This window comes from Thunnus maccoyii, chromosome 7 (assembly GCF_910596095.1).
Source record: "Thunnus maccoyii chromosome 7, fThuMac1.1, whole genome shotgun sequence".
Taxonomy (NCBI): domain Eukaryota; kingdom Metazoa; phylum Chordata; class Actinopteri; order Scombriformes; family Scombridae; genus Thunnus; species Thunnus maccoyii.
Window position 1 is genome coordinate 630,822 of NC_056539.1, and position 19,989 is coordinate 650,810.

General features: G+C 40.7%; 1 protein-coding gene across 1 annotated transcript; it reads right to left on the reverse strand.

Annotated features, from left to right (window-relative positions):
- Positions 1-10,045: 10,045 nt before the first annotated feature.
- Positions 10,046-18,886, reverse strand: rsph4a (radial spoke head component 4A). The gene is made up of 7 exons (XM_042415585.1): positions 18,546-18,886; positions 16,632-16,854; positions 16,000-16,281; positions 12,000-12,449; positions 11,774-11,918; positions 10,480-10,597; positions 10,046-10,372 (listed from the first exon to the last, which is right to left on the reverse strand). The coding sequence occupies exons 1-7, from the start codon at positions 18,650-18,652 to the stop codon at positions 10,141-10,143; spliced, it is 1,557 nt and encodes a 518-aa protein (XP_042271519.1). The 5' UTR covers positions 18,653-18,886; the 3' UTR covers positions 10,046-10,140.
- Positions 18,887-19,989: the final 1,103 nt, after the last annotated feature.

Here is a 19,989-nt window from a genome sequence, read left to right on the forward strand (position 1 = left end):
TGCTATATCAGTAAATGCATTAATTATGTGGTGCCTAGGATTACTATGTGGAAGTTCCCAAATCAAAAATCTTGGATTAACCTTGGCGAGGTTTGTACTGCCCTCGACACAAGCATGGATGCTCACAAAAATGGAGATTTGGTGAACTAAGCACATTGAGTTTACTCCTATATAAATCCGCTTAAGGCTCCTGGCCCAGATGGCATTCCTGGTTGAGTCCTCAAAGTGCATGCAAATGAACTGGCAGATGTGGTCCCCAAATGTTTGAAGAAGCTGCCTGCCTTAATGACTATTGCCCAGTAGCACAACCACCATCATTATGAAGTGCTTTCAGCCACTAGTCAAAGCCCTCATCATTTCCTCCCTATCAGACTCATTGGACCCCCTATAGTTTGCATACAAGCAGAACAGGTCCAGGCATGATGCCATCACACTCACCCTCCACACTGACTTCACCCACCTTGAGCAGAGGGACACATTTAAGAATGCTGTTTATGGACATTTCACATTATGTTCAACATAATGTTCAACATTTAACATTATTTTGCCCTCTCAGCTGGTCATCAAGCTCAGGGACCTTGGACTCAGCAGTGCCCTATGCAGCTGGATCCTGGATTTCCTGACAAACAGGTCCCAGAGGGTTAGGCTTGGTGACATCACTTCTTCCACGTCATGATCAGCATTGGAGTCCGGTATGCCCTCTTCACCAATGACTGTGTGGCAACACACTGCTCTAACACTGTCATCGGCCCAGCTCATACTGAGTCAACCAGCACCTCTCTTCCTATTTTTCAACTAATCTCTTGAGTAAGAGAAGAGCCTGTCCATTCTCTCTTTGCTCTCCTATGCTCTCTTCTCCTCTGCCTTTTTCTGCAACCTCATGTCTTCCTTCATGAGCTGAAAAAGCTCACCAAAGCTTCACTAATACTTTTTTCTCAAAAAAAAAAAAACCTCAATCACAGAGATGTAGTACATTATGTTACTGAGTCTATAATGTAGCTGTAATAGAAATCCAAACTGTTATGTAGCTTAATAAAACAAAATTTAATATAGATTGATCTGTTCATTTTAGTACATTTATATTTATTGAAATGGGGTGTTATTTGTCGAGCCCCAGAGGCAGCGCTGTTGTTCTGTCCAGTAAAAGCATGAAGCTTCACTTTACATTCTGACAAACTAATGTGGCAGTTACAATTGTTAGATTTCATCTGTGAGACCAACATTTATCTTCCAAAAGGAATTATATCATATATCAAAATGCTGCGGAGACATTAGACCCAGTGGTAAATTACCAAAGAGCTGCACATATAGTTCATCAGATCATATTCTCCCTGCAATGATGACGAACATTGCCTGGCCGATCATGCCAGGAGTTAGGCTGCTAGCAGCTGAGATGACCGGCTGGCCTCACCCGACCAGTGGCACCTCACATCTCTGAAAATGCTGGAGCAAATATCCAAACATGCATTATTTGGATAAACTGACCACATAATGAGACTCTAAATGGTTACTTTCTCACCTGAAAAAATATGAAAACTCAATAAAGTGACATATCAACAGTCCCACAGTGAAAATTACAACAGCTTAGCCTGGATTGCTGCCCATTGGTGTGAAAATGCATTCTGGGATGGGTTGGGCCATGAAGGATACATCTGTTGGCTCTAAATTCAGGAAAAGAAGGCTGCATTTCCCAGCCACATTTGAGGGAGCCTTTGAAATGGGACTGCCTTGGTCACAGCACTGTGACGCATTCGGTCTTCAAATGCAGCCTTTGAAGGATGCGGCCCCTGAATTGAGACACAGCTACAGTCTCTCTCTCTCTCTCTCTCTCTTTCTCTCTCTCTCTCTTTTCCGTTCACACAGACTTACTCATCCCCCACCAAACACACACACTCTTCCCAGCTATACAATATTTAGGGCCCAAGCATGACCATTGGGTTCCTGGCACTGAGAGTGCAAAGAACCTATTATTTCTGTAAAGACTATAATTAGGGCCCGAGCACCAAGTGCTGCGAGGACCCTATTGTAATTCGAAAGAATATTATTAGGGCCCGTGCACTGAGTGGTATGAAGGCCCTATTGTTTTTAGATTATTATTATTATTATTATTATTATTATTATTATCAAGATTATTAATAATGTTATTATTATTAGGGCCGAGCACTGACTGGTGCAAAGTCCCTATTGCAAAGTCCCTATTGTTTTTCGAAAGATTATTATTATTTTATTAGGGCCAGAGCACAAAAGTGCCAGGGGCCCAAGGGTCGCTGGCACTGTAAGTACGAGGAACCTATTGTTTTTGAAGGGATTACTAGGGCCTGAGCAGGAAAGTGCCAGGGCACTAAAAGTACATATTTTTTCAAAATTTTTTGCCCAGCAGGAAGTCAGCAATTCTGGACTTTGTATGTAAATTTTCATTTTACGAACATGTTTGATGCCTTTAGGATGTGTGAAAACTAACAAAACTTTGAATATGTGTTCGAACTAATAAATTCTTTAATTAGTATCAAAATTGGGCTTGGGCATGGCATTTTGGCTCGTAAGTGCCCCCTAATTACTTTTCGCATTTTTGAGGTGCCAGGGGTGCTCAAAAACTCACAAAACTTTGCACATGCAAGTGGTGTAATTTGATGTCAGATATGGGTGTGAAAAAATGGGTCAAGGGTGCCCCCTAGAAAATTTCAAAGTCAAAGCCCCCACCTTTAATTCTGACTTAGATTTATGAAATTTGGTACGCAGATGTATCATCTCCAGACTTAAAATAAAAGTCTCTTGGAGCCATACAGTAAGTCCAACAGGAGGTCAGCCAGCACAGTGAAGCCATTGACAGGTTTTGTATTTTAACGAACTCCACTTAGAAATTTGACCCAAGAGACTTCAAATTTGGTAGGTTACATCTAAAGACCTTTGCAATGCTAAATTGCAAAGCTTTTTTGTTTTCATGGAATACCCTTGGCAATTTTGCCCACAAGAAGTTGTTGTAACTCAGCTTTACATTGTCCAGTCTGCCCCAAATTTCTCATGTTTGAGTCCAGGCCTGACTCTTCATAGCGCCACCTACTGACAATAGGAAATCAGCCTTATTTGACAAACATCATCTGATTTACATGGTGTGGTCTACATATGATATACAGCAACATGATGTATATTTAGTGGGTGTTCTCTAGCACCACACGTGGACACAGGAAGTGATAGTTATCTCCTACAAGTAATGTCCAATATTCGTGAAAATGTCTATCCATGTCAGTTGACTTCTGGTAAATGTATTGCCGCATTAATATTTCACTTAAGTAGTATAGCGTTCATGCAACAGGAGGACCTACATGACACATAGTTCATCAAATGTACAAACGTTTTCTACTAAGTCCTATCCAGCACCACATACTGCACGCCAGAAATAATATTTTACCCATTCACACAGTGTCCAATAATCCTGACAATTCAGAGCCCTGTCAACTGACCTCCAGTATTGATACCACGGCTGCCACTCCATCCGACGCGGATGAGGTGCGAGGGCCTGTTCATCATTGCTAGTCAGCCATTTTGAATCTACTTTGCATTTTTTTTTGCAAAGTGAAGCCATTGACAGGTGTTGTATTTTAACAAACTCCTCCAAGAGATTTAACCCAAGCAACTTCAAATGACATCTAAAGACGCCCCAAAGATTTACATTATCCAGTTTGCCCCAAGTTTCTCATGCTTAATAAGAGTCCAGACTTGAACACATCAACATGTCAATATTGTCAATATTGAGTCATATTCAGAGTGCCAGTTACTGACAACAGGAAGTTGGCCTTATGTGACAAAAATCATCCGATTTACATGAAATTTACGTGGTGTGGTCTACACATGATATACAGCAATATGATGTTTAATTAGTGGGTGTTTGCTTGCTCCACATAGTGAACACAGGAAGTGATAATTATCTCCTTCATGCAATGTCAATATTCATGAAAATATATACCCATGTCAGTTGTCCTCTGGTAAATGTAATGCTGCATTAATATTTCATTTATGTAGTATTGCCTCTGGGCAACAGGAAGTGAAGCCTAAATGACACATAGTTCATCTAATGTATACACAATATTTAATGGGTCATGTCCAGCCCCACATACTGCACACAGGAAATAATATTTCACACATTCACACAGTGTCCGATAATCCTGTCAATTCAGAGCCATGTCAAAAGACCTCCAAAAGTGATACCACGGCTGCCGCTCCCTCTGAAAGACACGAGGTGCAATTCATTGCTGCTTGCAGCTTTAATTATTATTAGGGCACGGAGCACGGAAGTGCCAGGGGCTCAACAGTCCCTGGTCCCTGTACTGAATGGTTATAACTTTAAAAGGTGATACTTATTCTTCAGTCTGCACTTCAGCAGCTTTGAAAACTTGTTTCACAGACAACTGCTAAAAGTAAGCTGTACAGGCTCTTTCCACACCCGTAACGTGAACACACTGAATTTCAAAATGCAGTATGTCAAGGTTAGGAGTTGTACCATGAGACTGAAAGATAAACAGTGACTCAGTGATGGGATGATATGAGAATCAGGCTGACAGATTTAATGATTAACCAAGAGTGGGTCACACATTTTTCAGTCAGTCATTATGGTCTCAATTGCTAAATATAGGCCCTCTAATAAGTGTGCAAGTGGTCATTTTAGAAATTATTGCTCTTTGAGGATTTGAGGACTTATAGTAGCTCTGATGTCTGCCGTGTGGGCATTGATTGACGACTGATTGACAGTTGGCTCACCTGTTGCTCTCCCCGACTGCAGGACTCACACTGAGTCAAGACTATTGTTGCAATATTTCACTAAGTTTAATGTTACTTGATTATGATACCTGCCCTGTTAACACAATTTAGCTAATGTTAGCCCAAGTGTGCAGCACTCAGAGTTCCCAGTAAGCTAGCATTAGCTTGGGTCTGCGGAAGTGGGGTGTGTTTCCAGAGCATGAAAAGCAACATCTTGCATGCCTTCTTTGAGAGGTGCTGGCCAAACAGAAAAGATGGCACTGACCATATGCTGTAACTCTGGGCTTTAAAACTGGCTCCAATGTACACAAATGGGTGAAATCACACCTCGCTATGTGCATCTCTATATACAGTCTATGGGTGCATCCCAAGTCTCTGAAATTGCATCATCGTTTCCCTCACTTGCATCTTTTCCTTGCGTCTTAGTCCCTCCCACCGTGGATGCATGGAGAGACACAAGGGAACCAAGCGGGGAGAGAAGAAACAAGGACATTTGTTTTAGGGACATGAGACATTCTTTCCTCTTAAGTGTCACGTGAAGCAACGTCTGTTTCTGATGACGGCGGCAGCTGATCACAACCGAATCAGCTGTCAGTCGTTTTTAACAGCTGTGGAAACTTCTGATGGAGTTTGTGTCTGCACACATGTGCACTGTGATAATACTAATAAAGGTGCACAGTTATCACTGCCAGCAGCTGTTTCCTCTCTGCAGCGTGTTACCTGTTTACAAACACCTAAATAAAAAACAAACATACATAAAAACCTGTATTCTGTATTTACAATGTGTACTGTGTCCTGCTCAGAGGCACAGGAACCATTTCTACTCTCAGAATGAGTTTATACTATTTATTGATTATTTGCATCTGTATTTTTTGATATATAATATCTGAATTCATTATTTAGATCCAGATCCAGAATATGATCAGAGTGTCTTTTGAACACTGGAAAATATTTATTTGGCTAAATGTTTCAGGAAAAATGGAAATGATGTAACTCATATCAAACCCGACGCTCAGGAATTTTCAGCCTCACATGTGACTGAATGGAAATGATGATAAATGATGTAAAATATAAATGTGTTTAACTGTTATTATGGATCAAATTAAAGTAGGATGATCAGCATGTAAGTTCAGTAAATTAAACTCTGATGACATTTGAATCGCTCCCATCACAACCTTTCTTCCCACATTATGTGGTTGTGTTAATGGTATGTGTGTACCATTAACACAACCATGTAAGCACTAAATTTCAATATTTTTGCTCTCATAGTCCAATCCGAGGAGATGAATAAAGCTCTGATTGACTGTAATCATATGGGAGGAGGAATAACAGCATGACAGTTCTGCAGCTTGAAAGCTTCACACACACACACACACACATTCTCACATTACTATTCACTGTCCACAAAATCCTCGTTAAGTGAAGTGAGTGTAACACAAAACTGAGGAACTGCACGTCAACCCACACAGTAGGAACATCAATGCACTTACAAGCAAGAGATCCTGGTTTGTTTTTTCAGGATAAGGGATTAAAGATTACATGCAGAATGATGACATTCTGCATGAAGAACAAACAGCAGCCAGCCAGCATGTTTGAAGTTAAAAAGCAACTATGTTAAAGAGTAACTTGCAGGTTGGAGACCCCAGTGAATATAATAAAATTATGTGGAAACTAGATTTTACTTCTCCATCTAAAAAAGCCAAACCAGAAGTGACGTAACAAAAGGGAGAGCTGTAAATTTGAACAATAAAAAATGAATGGATCTTAGGGTTAACTTTGACACTTAAGATGTTGAAAATGTTTATTCATACACATATGATGGACCACAGCCTTATAATTATGAGCCTGCTAGACATCCACGAGACCAGGAATAGTCCAGGGTTAGAAGAAATAATGGTCAGAGGAGAGAAATTGAGTTATGGTGCAAGGAGAAGCAGTGGAGAACTGGGCAGATGTCTTGTTGAGTGACCAACGTTAGCTTATAGATACAAATATAGATGTATTTATCTATGGGCATTAGCTATAATATCTAACTCTGTGTTCACATCACAACATTGTAAAGTTTGCTATAATGTATCAGGCTGTAACAAAACTAGTATATGTATCTAATACCGACAAGAGCATTAATACTTACCCTTAATAGAAACTAACGCGCAAGTATCAGCTTGTATCAGTTGTATCTTACACTGTATAATATCTCCACACTGTTTTTAATAGGATTACAGAGGGCGTTACAAAGGGTTTCAATTGCCTCATTTAGGTGACAATTAATAAAAAATGATCACAATAACAACCAAGTGTTTTGGAGGTATTAAAACGTTTCATGTTGTAAAGAGCAGCTTCATAATTATCGGATACTGCATCAATGGCTAGGCCTGCAGGCATCAGCAGCTAAGAGCACAGATATACTCCCAAGCAGACACGTACATGGACAGCTGTGGACACCACAGATGTGTGGTAGCTCTTTTTATACTACTTTCTGGAATCCATTTGGAGGATGAGTTCCACACATGCGCAGTAGATTGGCATCTACAGAAAGAAGTCCACACAGTCACAACAAATTGGAGGTATGCGGATGTCCATAAAACGCATAGCTCCTGGTCTAAAAAATTAAGCCAGTGCCTTAAACTTGCATTCTTTCTAATGGCCAGCAAGCAGTGACTCTACTGGCTGAAAAGAAGTCCGATTGTATGGAAGTCTATAAGAAAATGACCCTATTTCTCACTTGATTTATTACCTCAGTAAACACTTTCCTAATGAGTTTATGTTCTCAATCGCGTATAAAGTCTTCTTCAATGCATCATGATATTCATTTTGTAAATTATGGGCCCATTTAGAGTGAAACAGATGATAAAGCAGTGTATGCTTTGGGGCGTGGCTATGTTGTGATTGACAAGCTGCTACCACAGTGACAATGTTGATTACATAACATAACCATGGCATAACCCCAGATTCACAGAGTATAGGCATGGCTGCTGCTATTTCACAGTGTGTTTTCAGTTCATAAAAGTTAATTGTAACACTTGTTTGCCTAAAAACTCTTGTTCAGTGTTTGGTTGTGATAAAACACCCTCTAAGGAGTCAGATGTTCAGTTTTTCCAGTGAGTACATTTTGTTTGAATGGTTTTTTGCTAGCGGAAAATAGCATTAGCATTATCATTGTTAACCATAGATTGTAAATGCACCGTGCTAACCAAGCTAGCAGCTAGCGCCATGGTCAGGTCCACCCTTTTGTCCAAATATGGTCACTTCTGGCTCCAAAAATCAAACATGGCGACGGCCAAATCCAAGATGGTGATGGTCAAATCGCTACAGCAAGCCCCCAGGAACAGCGCCAGGCTGTGAAGCCAATTTGATTGTTTTATCCCCATTCAAAAATTATCCAGAGGGCTAAATCGGAAGTAGCCGGCTCGGCCGGTGAAAATCACCAGTGCGCTTGCTCCAATGATCCATGGGCCCAATGATCCCGAAAGATCCAGGTAATTTTATACACGGAAGTTGAACTTTTTAGGCCTGTTTTCCTATAATTTTAATTTTAAGTCATCTTAACCCTGTAAAAATTTATGAATTGATCTTAAACATGAATTTTGGAATTTTAGCAGCATTTAGAAAAAAAGTTATTGCTTCTGTTTTATTGTTCATATAATCCTCCTGATGTAATTTGTTTGTAAATATTTTGTTATTTAACGTTATTGCTGCTCATCCTGTTTATAATACTGTTTGTTCTCACTTTTTTTCAAAAAGGTCCTTTTTACCATGTTGCTGAATTTATGATTTTAATGTGGTCATTTTTTAAAAATGTATTATTTGAGTCATTTTAACCCTGTTTCTGAATGTATAAATTTAACCATGTCGTGGATTTCCATTTTTTTAACGGAATTTAGAATTTTTGAGTTTTATACCATATTCATAAATATTTGAAGGTTATTAACATTTTGAGTTTTAGGTTTGCCCCTACTGGTTTAATTTTTGTTGCTTTTATTTATTATCCAGCTGCACTGTGCCCCGAACTTGAAGGTGAGTAAAAAAATTTAAATATGCCGTAATAAAATCCATCTCAGGTTTACTAAACACCATAAAATTCATTTGGTACAGTAGCTCTGGAGGGACAGAGGAGAGATTGTTTATAAAACTGCTGGCCTCCTATAGTTCATCTTTAATTCAGCCCATTAAATTAAAAAGCAATATTAAAATAGCAGTTTTAAAAAACTAAATAAAATATAAAAAGAGAAGCAATTTCATTAAACTAGGAATATATAAGAACTGTAAGTCAAAATAAATGCTAAAATCATTTAAAACACAAACAAAAAAGAGATCACACCGTGGGTTAGTATTAAAAAATAAATATAAGTGCTAGGAGTAAATATTTAGTTATTTCAACCTCACTTAAAACTGTTGTGGATTGGTAAATTTATACCATGGGGAAGGGGATTATTTACATGGGAGATAAACTGCCCTAAAAACATTTGCTCTAAGATAATTATGATCTGTTTATTTGAAGGAAGTACTTCCTGCAGGTGAGTATCCTTATTGATAGAGTAATTCATTTCAAAAGAGGGGTTGTGTTTATATCATATGTGTACGCCAACCCTTTCAAGTGCCAAGTTTATGCCGGTTATCACTGTCTAGTTTTATGAGTGCTATAAAAAAGTGTACACTAAAATTAAACATCTATGTGCGCAAACAAGAGAACACACATTCAATTATTCAAAAAATATAAGATATTTGTTAGGAGGACAGTGGAGATGGAATATGATGAAAATAAATTGCACTTGGTTTTTCTGTAGGCTATTTATATGATAACTTGTGTGCACTGTTATAAGAATGCAGAACAAAAATCCGGAATTATTTTGGTTTGATGAAAATGAGAGGTTGGACTGAGTGGCAAAGTATGGAATAGTTTTATTTCTAAAACTTGGAAAATTAGGCAAACTAGACTGAATAACACACATACAATATGAGATCAGTTTATTTGATGCATTTTAAGTATGTAGGCATACAAAATATACTATTCGTGTTCTCCTATAATTTGTATTTTTGGCCTTACACCTATTTACATGGAAATTGATTGTCTGCCTTGTAAGCCTGTTTGGGCTGGTCATCTAACTTCTTGGTTAACTTCTTTTAACTTGGTTAACTTCTTTTGTTACTTCTACAAATCATAAGATGAATATTTTTTATATTTTTTATATGATCATTTTGTGGATCATTGTAAGCTTTGCCTCATCTGTACACCACTGCCATCTTCAAAGTTTGAACTGTGCTGTATTTAGATGACTTTACAACTTCAAACCATGCCACCGAGCAAACTGATTTATTTGGCCATTGACTTACAAATAAATACTTGACAGATCAAATAGTTATTTAAAATGTGTGACTCTCTTCTCAGTCATCATCTTCCTCCTCTTCTTCGTCTGTGTCCATCATCTCCCCCTGGGCAGCTTGCTGCTCCTCTAAAGCTTCTTGCAGTGCCTGCTCCTCCTCCAGCGTTGGGTCCAGGGCCTCTGTGATTTCTGGTCCACTGGGACACTCCTTCTGTGGTAGCGGGGGGACTGGTGGGCTGTACCCTTCCCCTGAATACTTCAGACCCCATCCAACATATATGTTCTCAAACTTCCTAAAGGAAGAGACAGCACATGGTTGTTTGTAAATTGCAACCTTGCCTTCAGTATACTGTGAGAAATCAAACAAAGGCAGTCAGAATGTTCTGTTTTTTTCACATACTTTCCACAAGCATATGCACATGCTCCTGGCCAGAGGTTGGAACGCAGCACAGCTACTGCATGCTGAGAGGTGAGAGCGGAGGAAATCTTGGAGCTCCAGGGAGGGGTGTTGAACAATTCTGAGGCACAAACACTAAAAACAGTTAGATGCCTCCAAGAACATAGGTTTGGTTTCAGAAGTGGAGGGGATAAAATAAAGTCATAGGTTCATCAACCAAAAAAAGTTAGTGTGTCAATGCTATAAAAGTGTTCAAACAAAAATTACCAGTAATGTCAATTGTTGCATTATTCAGTGCACTAACCCTACCTAAAATTTCATTTATTTTCACTGGTACAGAGCTGATGTTTTATAATAGATTATATTGTATTTTTACCATTACCACAAAGAGTGATGTCCTTCGCTTTCAGACAGCAAGCAGTTGCTGTAGCTGCCATTGTCTCTTAATATAAACACAACAGCAGCAAGTAGCTGCCATTTCTGTGTTAATTCTATTGTTGCATGTGTTACCTTAGTGGAAAATCAATGGTACTTGCCTCTGTCAGCTAATAAGAGAGCCAGCGGAAATCTACTGACTAGTTATCGGCACAGAGGAAGTGCTGAGGGCAATCAGCCCTACCAGTTAAATATAACTGATTAACAACCAGAATGTATGCAGCAACTAGTATGAACCAGGCCATTCTATTGGTAAACTGTAGCTAACTAAGCAGGAAGTGTTTCCTTTATCTTGTTTTCATGATGGTATAATAGCCAGCATCCTGAAGATGGTGGCCAAAGAACACAATGCTGTAGTGTCCTTCTCTTCATGCTACATGAAGTAAGAGATTTGATACATCAGTCAAAAGAATTTCCATGACAGCTGTCTGAGTTGATGATGGCTGAACTTTGAGCTTGCTGTGTGACCACTGCAACCACAGAAACCACATGGAGGAGCGGCACAGGAGATAATTTTATGGCTATCTGAGTTCCCTCAATTCAACACCTCATCATCAGCACAGAACCAACAGATCATTGAAAAGAAACGGTCAACTTCAACAACAGTCTAATTATCAGCCCTGGGCCAATAAACAATGTGTACGATTATAGTCAAACCTGCTATATTAATCATGTAATAATGCTAACCATTCCCTCTATTTTAAGCTCTATTGGGCTGTGTGATGTGAACAGAGTAGCTGGACAGCTGCCTGTAGTGTATTTTAAAAAGTGAGGGAAACAGGTCCTCCTATCCCCAGTGAAAATGAATTACTTGTTTACCTTTACTGGTTTCAAACGAAAATGGCCAAAATCAAAGACTGACCTATGTCTTGGGAGAGGGGAGTGAGCAGAGGGGGTCCGACCTCTGGCTCAGGCTCATCCGGCTCCTCTTCCTTTTCCTCAGCCTCTCCTTCCTCATTAGATTCTTCTCCTGGTTTCACAGCCAGGTTCACCCAAGTACAGCGACCCTAAAGGAGTCCATGCTTGCACATTAGAAAAGCTCACCTACTGTACCAACAGAGAAAAGGCTGCTTTGATCAGACTTGTACCTGCTTCAGGATGTGTTGAACATGATGCACCCAGGCAGACAAAGACTCAGCCATTTCAGAGACTGGAACACCCTCAAAGTCAGGATTCACTTCATAGCTGTCCCGTGGTGCCTCCTCTTCCTCATCACCTTCCTCCTCCCCAGCCTGGTAGAAGCCCTGGGGGCTGACTTGAGTGCCAGCAGAGATCCGAGCGATCTGCGCTCTCAAATAGTTGGCTTCATTCCCAGGGAAAGGCGGGTAGCTAACAACTGGAGCATCCAGTCTCCCAGTGAAGAATTTACGGATCTGGCGAGCAACAGTTATCTGGGCAGGACTGACTGAAGGAAGCTTCACCCATGGTAGAGCAGGCTCTTTGCACACATAGTAAAGAAACTTGTTAGCACCTGTTCCTATTGCCTCCTTTGGCACAGCTGGTGGGGGTTTATAGGTCGACTGAGGAAATGGATCCATCTGAAAACAAAGCCACCACAAGATAAGAAAAATCACTCCTAGCCAATTAATTTCTTCTTCTTTAACTTGTAAAGATTAAAGGACACTCTGGAAGAAGCTTTCAAAAATTTAGGAAATAACCCTTATGATGTCATCAAAAACTGTAAAATGGTAAATAGACTGTACTTATATAGTGCCTTTCTAGTCTTCCAACCACTCAAAGTGCTTTTATACTACACGTCACATTCACCCATTCACACACACATTCATACGCTGAATGGGTACAGGGGCTACCATACAAGGTCCCAACCTGCCCATCAGGGGGAACTAACCATTCACAAACATTCATACACTGATGGCACAGCCATAAAGAGCAATTTGGGGTTCAGTATCTTGCCCAAGCACACTTCGACATGCAGACTGGAGGAGCAGGGAATCGAACCGCCCATCTTCCAATTAGTGGACAACCTCCTGAGCCACAGCCGCTGTAATCAATCAATCAATCTTTATTTATATAGCGCCAAATCACAACAAAAGTCATCTCAAGGCACTTTCCACATAGAGCAGGTCAAGACCGTACTCTTTAATTTACAGAGACCCAACAATTCCCCCATGAGCAAGCACTTGGCGACAGCGGTAAGGAAAAACTCCCCTTTAATGGGTAGAAACCTCAAGCAGAACCCGGCTCTAGGTGGGCGGCCATCTGCTTTGACCGGTTGGGTTGAGAGAGAGAAAGAAAGAGGGAAAGGGGGGGGGACAGAATAACAACAATCATAACAACAACGACACATCAGCAGCTAGGGAAGGATGCCAACAGGACTGTGAAAGACCGCGAAGGCTCAGCCCAGAACCCAGGGTTTCCTGCGAGATGAGAAAGCACAAAAAAAAACTCCGGGGAAGAAGCAAAGTTTGTGACATGCATTGATGTTACATGAATGCATACAGATGGAGAGGAGGAGGAGGAGGAGAGAGGAGCTCAGTGCATCATGTGAAGTCCCCCAGCAGTCTAGGCCTCTAGCAGCATAACTAAGGGCTGATCCAAGGCGAGCCTGGTCGGCCCTAACTACAAAAAGGAAAGTTTTAAGCCTACTACTTTTAAAGACTGTAGGAACCACCAGTAAGCCTGCATTCTGGGAGCGCAGTGTTCTAGTGGGATAATACGGTACTATGAGCTCTTCATGATATGATGGTGCCTGACAATTAAGAGCTTTGTAAGTTAGGAGAAGGATTTTAAATTCTATTCTAGATTTTACAGGAAGCCAATGTAGCGAAGCTAAAATGGGAGAAATGTGATCTCTTTTTCTAGTTTTAGTCAGTACACGTGCAGCTGCATTCTGGACCAGCTGGAGAGTCTTTAGAGACTTGTTAGGGCAGCCTGATAATAAGGAATCGCAATAATCCAGCCTAGAAGTAACAAATGCGTGGACTAGTTGTTCTGCATCTTTTTGGGACAGGATGTGCCTGATTTTTGAGATATTACTTAAGTGAAAAAAGGCAGTCCTTGAGATTTGATTTATGTGGGAGTTAAAGGACATATCCTGTAAGCATATCCAAACAGACTACTAAGAGCGTGTTCAGTGATACAGTAGAAGTGCTCAGAAGGTTTTTTAAAAAATGAAATAAGAGATCTATGGGTGCTAGCATGGGATTTCTAGGTGTTCCCCATGAGCAACCACTTGGCGACAGTGGTGAGGAAAAATTCCCCTTTAACAGGAAGAAACCTCAAGCAGAACCCGACTCTAGGTGGGCGGCTATCTGCTTTGACCGGTTAGGTTGAGAGAGAGAGAAGGGGGTGGGGGGGTGGGGACACAGAGAAGCAGAGCGACAACAACAACAACAACAATAGATACATGACTAGCAACAACAAACAGCAGCAACAGCAGGAAGGGCTGCTTCTAGGGCTGGTGCTTGAGCTGACAGCTGGGAACCAGGGGCTGAGTCTTTGTGGCGCTGGGCAGTGGAGACTTTGTGGTGTTGGGCAGCGGAGACTCTGCGGTGCTGGGGAGTGGAGACTCTGTCGAGCTGGGGACTTCAGATGAAGGAGCTGGGCTGGACTGCAGGTAACACTCCAGAAAGGTGTCATATTGGGGATACAGAAGTCTCATCCATGGCCTGTCTGCAAATACTTGCTCTGGATCCAGACCTCCCTCCACAGCTGAGGCTTGCGCTGAGGAGTGGTGATAAAAAGCACCACTATCTTTTCCAAAAAGAGAAGTTGATATGCCTGGGTCCATTCTTGGTTGCCTTGTCCAGTCAACAGTGTCTGTGGGGACTGGGGCTGGACTTGGAGGAGCATGATGAGGCAGGAGGCTAGCCGACTCAGAGGCAGAGGTAGACTAGAGGCTAGCAGTCCCAGGTGCAGGCCAAAGTGAAGAGGAGGCAGGAGTGACAGGCTTGGAGGAAACAAGATAGTATGGCTGCTGGTGGCTGACAGGCTTGGAGGCTTGTCTGGCAAATTGAGGTCTCCCCAGTGCCGTAATATAATATAATATGATGCCATATAACTGAGCCTGACTATCTGAGTGACAGGTTGGTTGTGAACAGATTGGAGTGCAGGCTTGGACACTATAGGAGAGTCAAGTGAGCTGGTCTGCAGGAAATGGTTGAGCTTATCACGGATGACATCCAGGTAGGGAACAAAATGGCTTGCCCACGGCCTCTCCTTGAAATACTGCTGCTGTACACAGATCGTCTCCAGGAGCGGTGTACGTTAATGAGAGTGAGAGGCAATGAGTTTTGCCACAGTCCAATCAAACTCAGAAACTTTTTTAGAAAAAAGTTGTTGCCCTGCTGGGTTCATGACTGGTCGGATCCTTCTGTTATGCAGAGCGGAGTAGGTGGACCCAAATGCATGCGACTTCAGGCTGAGCAAGGCTGAAGAATAACATATTTATTCTGGGCTTGTGAAGGCAAAAACAAAGCTGGCAAGTCAAAAGCAAAACTGAACAACGCAGGGCTGAACAAATTGAACAGAGGATCCAACAAAACTGAACTGAAAACCAGGATTTAAATACAATCTAAACTGACGAGGGGATGAGGTGCAGGTGGAACAGGAGAACAGTAAAAGAGCTGATTGGCTGAAGAAGACACAGGGCAGGTGTGGAGGGAAAAGCAGGCTGAGGAGGAGTACATGAACACAGGAGGAAAAACACAGGGCAAACAGAAAACCAAAACCCAGAAACACAATGAATACAGTCTAACTAATAAAGGCATCTTAAATGATATCATGCCAGAAGTCTTTAAAGATACAACTCAAAACAGCTTTCTCCCACCCAGTCCAGTCCAAACAAAAAGGGAGAAAAGTCTGAGGGCCTCTGGAGGACCAGTGGAGAATGGCAGCTAGGGACACAGTCAGACAATGAACAGAACCATTGCAAGAAATGAGAGCAGAAGAGTGGTTGTATTAATGGAATCAATGCTGTGGAAATGAACATTAAATTGAATTTACTAGGTAAACAGGTAAACATGGAGGAAGCAATAAGTTTGAATGAACAGATTAAATAATTGCGCAAAGATTAAAGAAAACATAAATAAAGAAGACTGATTAAAGAAGTACTTTCCACTTCCCCACCTCATTCTCATGAGTCTCAGCCTCTCTCTCCTCTTCCTTGGCTGCTTCCTCTGCATTCTGCTCTTCCTCTTCCTCACCCTCTCTGTACTCAGCTTCAGCAATGATATAGCTGCTCTCTGTGCCCAGAATCTTGCCCCACAGTCGGCAGCGCTGCAGTGCCTGGGACTCAACAAGCTGCTTGAGTGCAAGGAAGACCCTCTGCATCTCCTCTCTGCCCAGACCCACTCCAGCCTGCTCCATGTAGAAGCCAATCTCACTTACATTAGGAAGAGGTGTTTCCACCTGATGGAAGACAGATAAACCACGTTACATAACATAAACCACATATTATTTTAATATATTTTCAGGTGAAAAGGCTTGTAAGGGTCTTATTTACATTATAATGGCTATATTTCCACATGTGACAAGTTTTAGATCTCTGACCAGAGAAAGATCCAGGAAGGCATTCACATCTAACACCAGAGAACAGATTTAATATCAATAAAATGCTGTTGAATGATATGTAACCTGGCTTCATGAGAAATCTACACTTTCAATTCTCAATCTAATGTTGCACAGGTAAGCTGAAATGTCTATGTGCCCTTTCCCCTACAAATCACCAAAACAAATGTGTAAGTTTACATGGCCATTACCAGCTCCTCCTCATGGTCAGCCTCTTCTGGCCGAGAAAACAGCAGGCGCTGATGTTCAGCCAGCCGCTCAGCAGCTGTAGTCTGTGGAAGGTCTCGCAAGGTGCTCCACTTGTCTTCAAATAATCCCCGCTTCACATCATAGCTCATATCCTCAATCACATCTACCACATTCTGTGGATGCTCATCCATGACCTTGATCAGCAACTGGGTGAGGTGGTCATAGCTGTAACATAAAAGAACAACATTACTTCCTTACAGTTGCACCATCCTATGTTAATTTTTAAGAAAATGTCCAACCAGAAATGGAATTCACACATATAATTTCTACAAGGTTGTATAGCTTTAGTGTTTTATTTTGTGAATTTGAACAAATGTCTCCCTTAAGACCAACAGGCAGCTCAACAAACAGTTGCTACTATATATATATATATACACATATATATGTATGAAACATCAATCGCTATGTTTATTTGTATTTATTATTGTTAAGAACGGATACATACTATAAGCAGAGAATAAGCACATAAGCATAATACCAATTAACCAGTGTAAAGAACAGTCATTATCCTGAGAAGATGGTTAGCAATGGGTACCAGCCATAATGGGACACGCATGTTCTATTTCATAGCTATAAACCAGCATTAATGACTATAAGTAACCAATATCAGTGGAAGTACACCGGTTGTCACCAAATGACATCATCATCTCTAGCTGAGTTGACCCTATTGTCCAAAATCACTGGAGCAGCTGAATATAAACTTCAGACCTGAAAAGTTACTGATGACAATCATCATTTTGTGTATTTCATTTTTTAGTAAAGTGCTGAAATGCTTAGTTGATTAATTTATTAGTCAGACAACAGAAAATAATCACTGACAAGTTTGATAATAAACAAATGATTTCATCATTTAATTTAAGCATTGGTGTCTCTTGTTTCTCACAAGTGAGAATTTTCAGTGTTTCTATATATCATTTTAATTAACATAACACTGAAATATCATTGGGTTTTGGACTGTTGATCAGACAAAAGCTATTTAAAGACCTCACCTTCAGATTAGGAAAAATTGCATTTTATTGGATAAATGGAAAAATTAGCGACGAATCATTCCTTGTAGCCCATCATCATGACTCAATGTTGAATCTTTCAGGTGGCTCTAGAAGTTAATTTACACAGCAAAGTCCAGATAACTGACTAAACCTGTCAATGGCCTATTATCGGTGTAAGGTTACATATCATTTTCTGACTACCGTAAATTGTGACAGTAGGGGGCACTGTTTCATAGGTATCAACTACACAAAAGCCTGTTTAACCTTATTCAGAATACCTGCTGTAACGTCACAATTTCTGACGGCCTGTGTCAAAAATTGCGACCTTCATTCTGCCGTGTGCATCTGTTGACCCTTGGTAGATAGCTTACCTGGAAGTTAGGACTTTTTTAATTCCATGTTTTGTGTTACATATCTGATGTAAACACACCGTCAAATTTAAATAACATATTTAATGTAAGGCGTTTATTTCGATATGTTTTTGGAGTGATAATCTCGTGTTTTGTATTTTACTAGTGGGGCTAATGCTATTGCTTTTTGTTTTACAGAACCTTTATTGAAATGTGTGAAAAGTTCATACAAACATAAATGGCATGGTACAATATTAAACACTTATTTTCAAGACAACAGAGAGGCATCATATAACAATCACATATAAGACAGAAGAGAGGAAATTAAAGTTGTTGTTTTGTTTTGTTTTTTAAAAAGGAGAGCAGTCCTAGCGGTTCTCTGCAGGTTTAAGCTCCTCTATTGCTATTGTTTTATGTTACATGCTGTTCTCTTTATACATCCATGCTGTGCCCAAGCACGCTAACTAGCTAACATGTCCTGAAACCCTGAGCTAACGGCATCACGCACGTTACTTACAGGTCCAGGTTGCTTTTGGTGCTGTTTTTCAACATGAAAGCCTTGAAGGAGGCAGCTGCCTGCAGTCTCTGTTGACTGCTGTCCTGGTTTCCATCCTGAGTGTCCATTGTTCTTCACCTTTGTTTATTTCTCTTTCTGAACGTTTTTCTTTCAACAGACTGTCAGTTTGAAACAAAAATTGACTAAAGGTAACTAAAAGACGGTCAAAGACGTTTAAAACTTGTAGTTATCTGACATTACCAATGTTATAACAGCGTCACGGGGAAGCAGCGGCAGTGTCGACCCCAACTTGTTGCTATGGTTACAGTAACAGAATGCTAGGGCTGTGGACGCTGGCACGCGCTGATGAAAAAAACGGTCAGAAACGGAACTCTAGGTTGATCTCAATCAACAACAACAATAATAATAATAATAATAATAATAATAATAATAATAATAATAATAATAATTTAATCTTCGATTATACAACACGTAGTTCCGACCAAGCAATCTGACTGATCAACTAGACATTTAGAACGTGCTCAAATCAGCATGACAACACACTTAGCCGTGCTCAAATGAAAAAAGCCTCATCACTAAAAATATTACTCTGCCATTCATTAGAACTACAGACTGTTACGTTGCGCTAACAACAACAGTCACTTCTGGGTAGACGTCTGGTAGTTGATTAGAATTGCGGAGATATGTGAACTTGGCAAACTTGTTTTTTTCTGTTGTCATTTTCAGCTGTAACTAATGTTTGAAGATATATAGTTAAACACGGTGGTCCGACCCATTTGACGTTTGTGTTGGCTTTCTTTTATCTACTGTGTTGCTTTGCTAGTGTCTTTCGTTTGTTTTGTTTTGGGTTTTTTTGTAGGGTGGGGGGGGGGGGGTCTGAGGTGAAAACCCGGAGCGGAGTTTTCTGTTGTCTTTCTTTTATGTTTGTGAAACTGGATTGAACTGTGGGACGAGTTACACACGCACGCACACACACACACAAAACCCGAGCCCTTCTCCCTTCTCTATCGTTGCCTGGCATCCCCATACACAAGTTCTACTCTACTCACACACTTCTACTCAAGCATTATCCATCAGCTGTGCTGGTGACACGGCACTACTAGCTTAAAAATGTCTGTGAAGTTTGCGGACAAAGTAGCTAAATCTGTCCATGGAAAAATTACTTTTTTCAGCGGATATCTTAGTTAAAACGAGATTGAGCTAGCAAAGCGGTTTTGTGTTTATATGTGAGGTATTTATTCAGTTTGGGAAATGCCGCGAACTCCAGAAAGCATTAGGTGAAGTTGAAGGCTGGCTGACTTAACAGGGACCAGAAATCGCCTCTGATGCTTGGTCGTTACTAAGGGTCGACCTACTTGCTGGAATAGTTATCTTGGTTTTATTACATAGGGTTCTACTGACGTGAGTGATTGTTTTCCAGGTATTAGTCATACCCCATGTGTTT

Bases quoted from the DNA above. Each gene is read 5' to 3' on its own strand.
- rsph4a (XM_042415585.1), bottom strand. From the start codon at position 18,652: ATGGACACTCAGGATGGAAACCAGGACAGCAGTCAACAGAGACTGCAG. The intron at 11,919-11,999 runs GTACAAGTCTGA...GGACTCCTTTAG, and splicing joins TTCAACACATCCTGAAGCAG to GGTCGCTGTACTTGGGTGAA. The intron at 10,598-11,773 runs GTCAGTCTTTGA...TTTGTGCCTCAG, and splicing joins TCCCCTCTCCCAAGACATAG to AATTGTTCAACACCCCTCCC.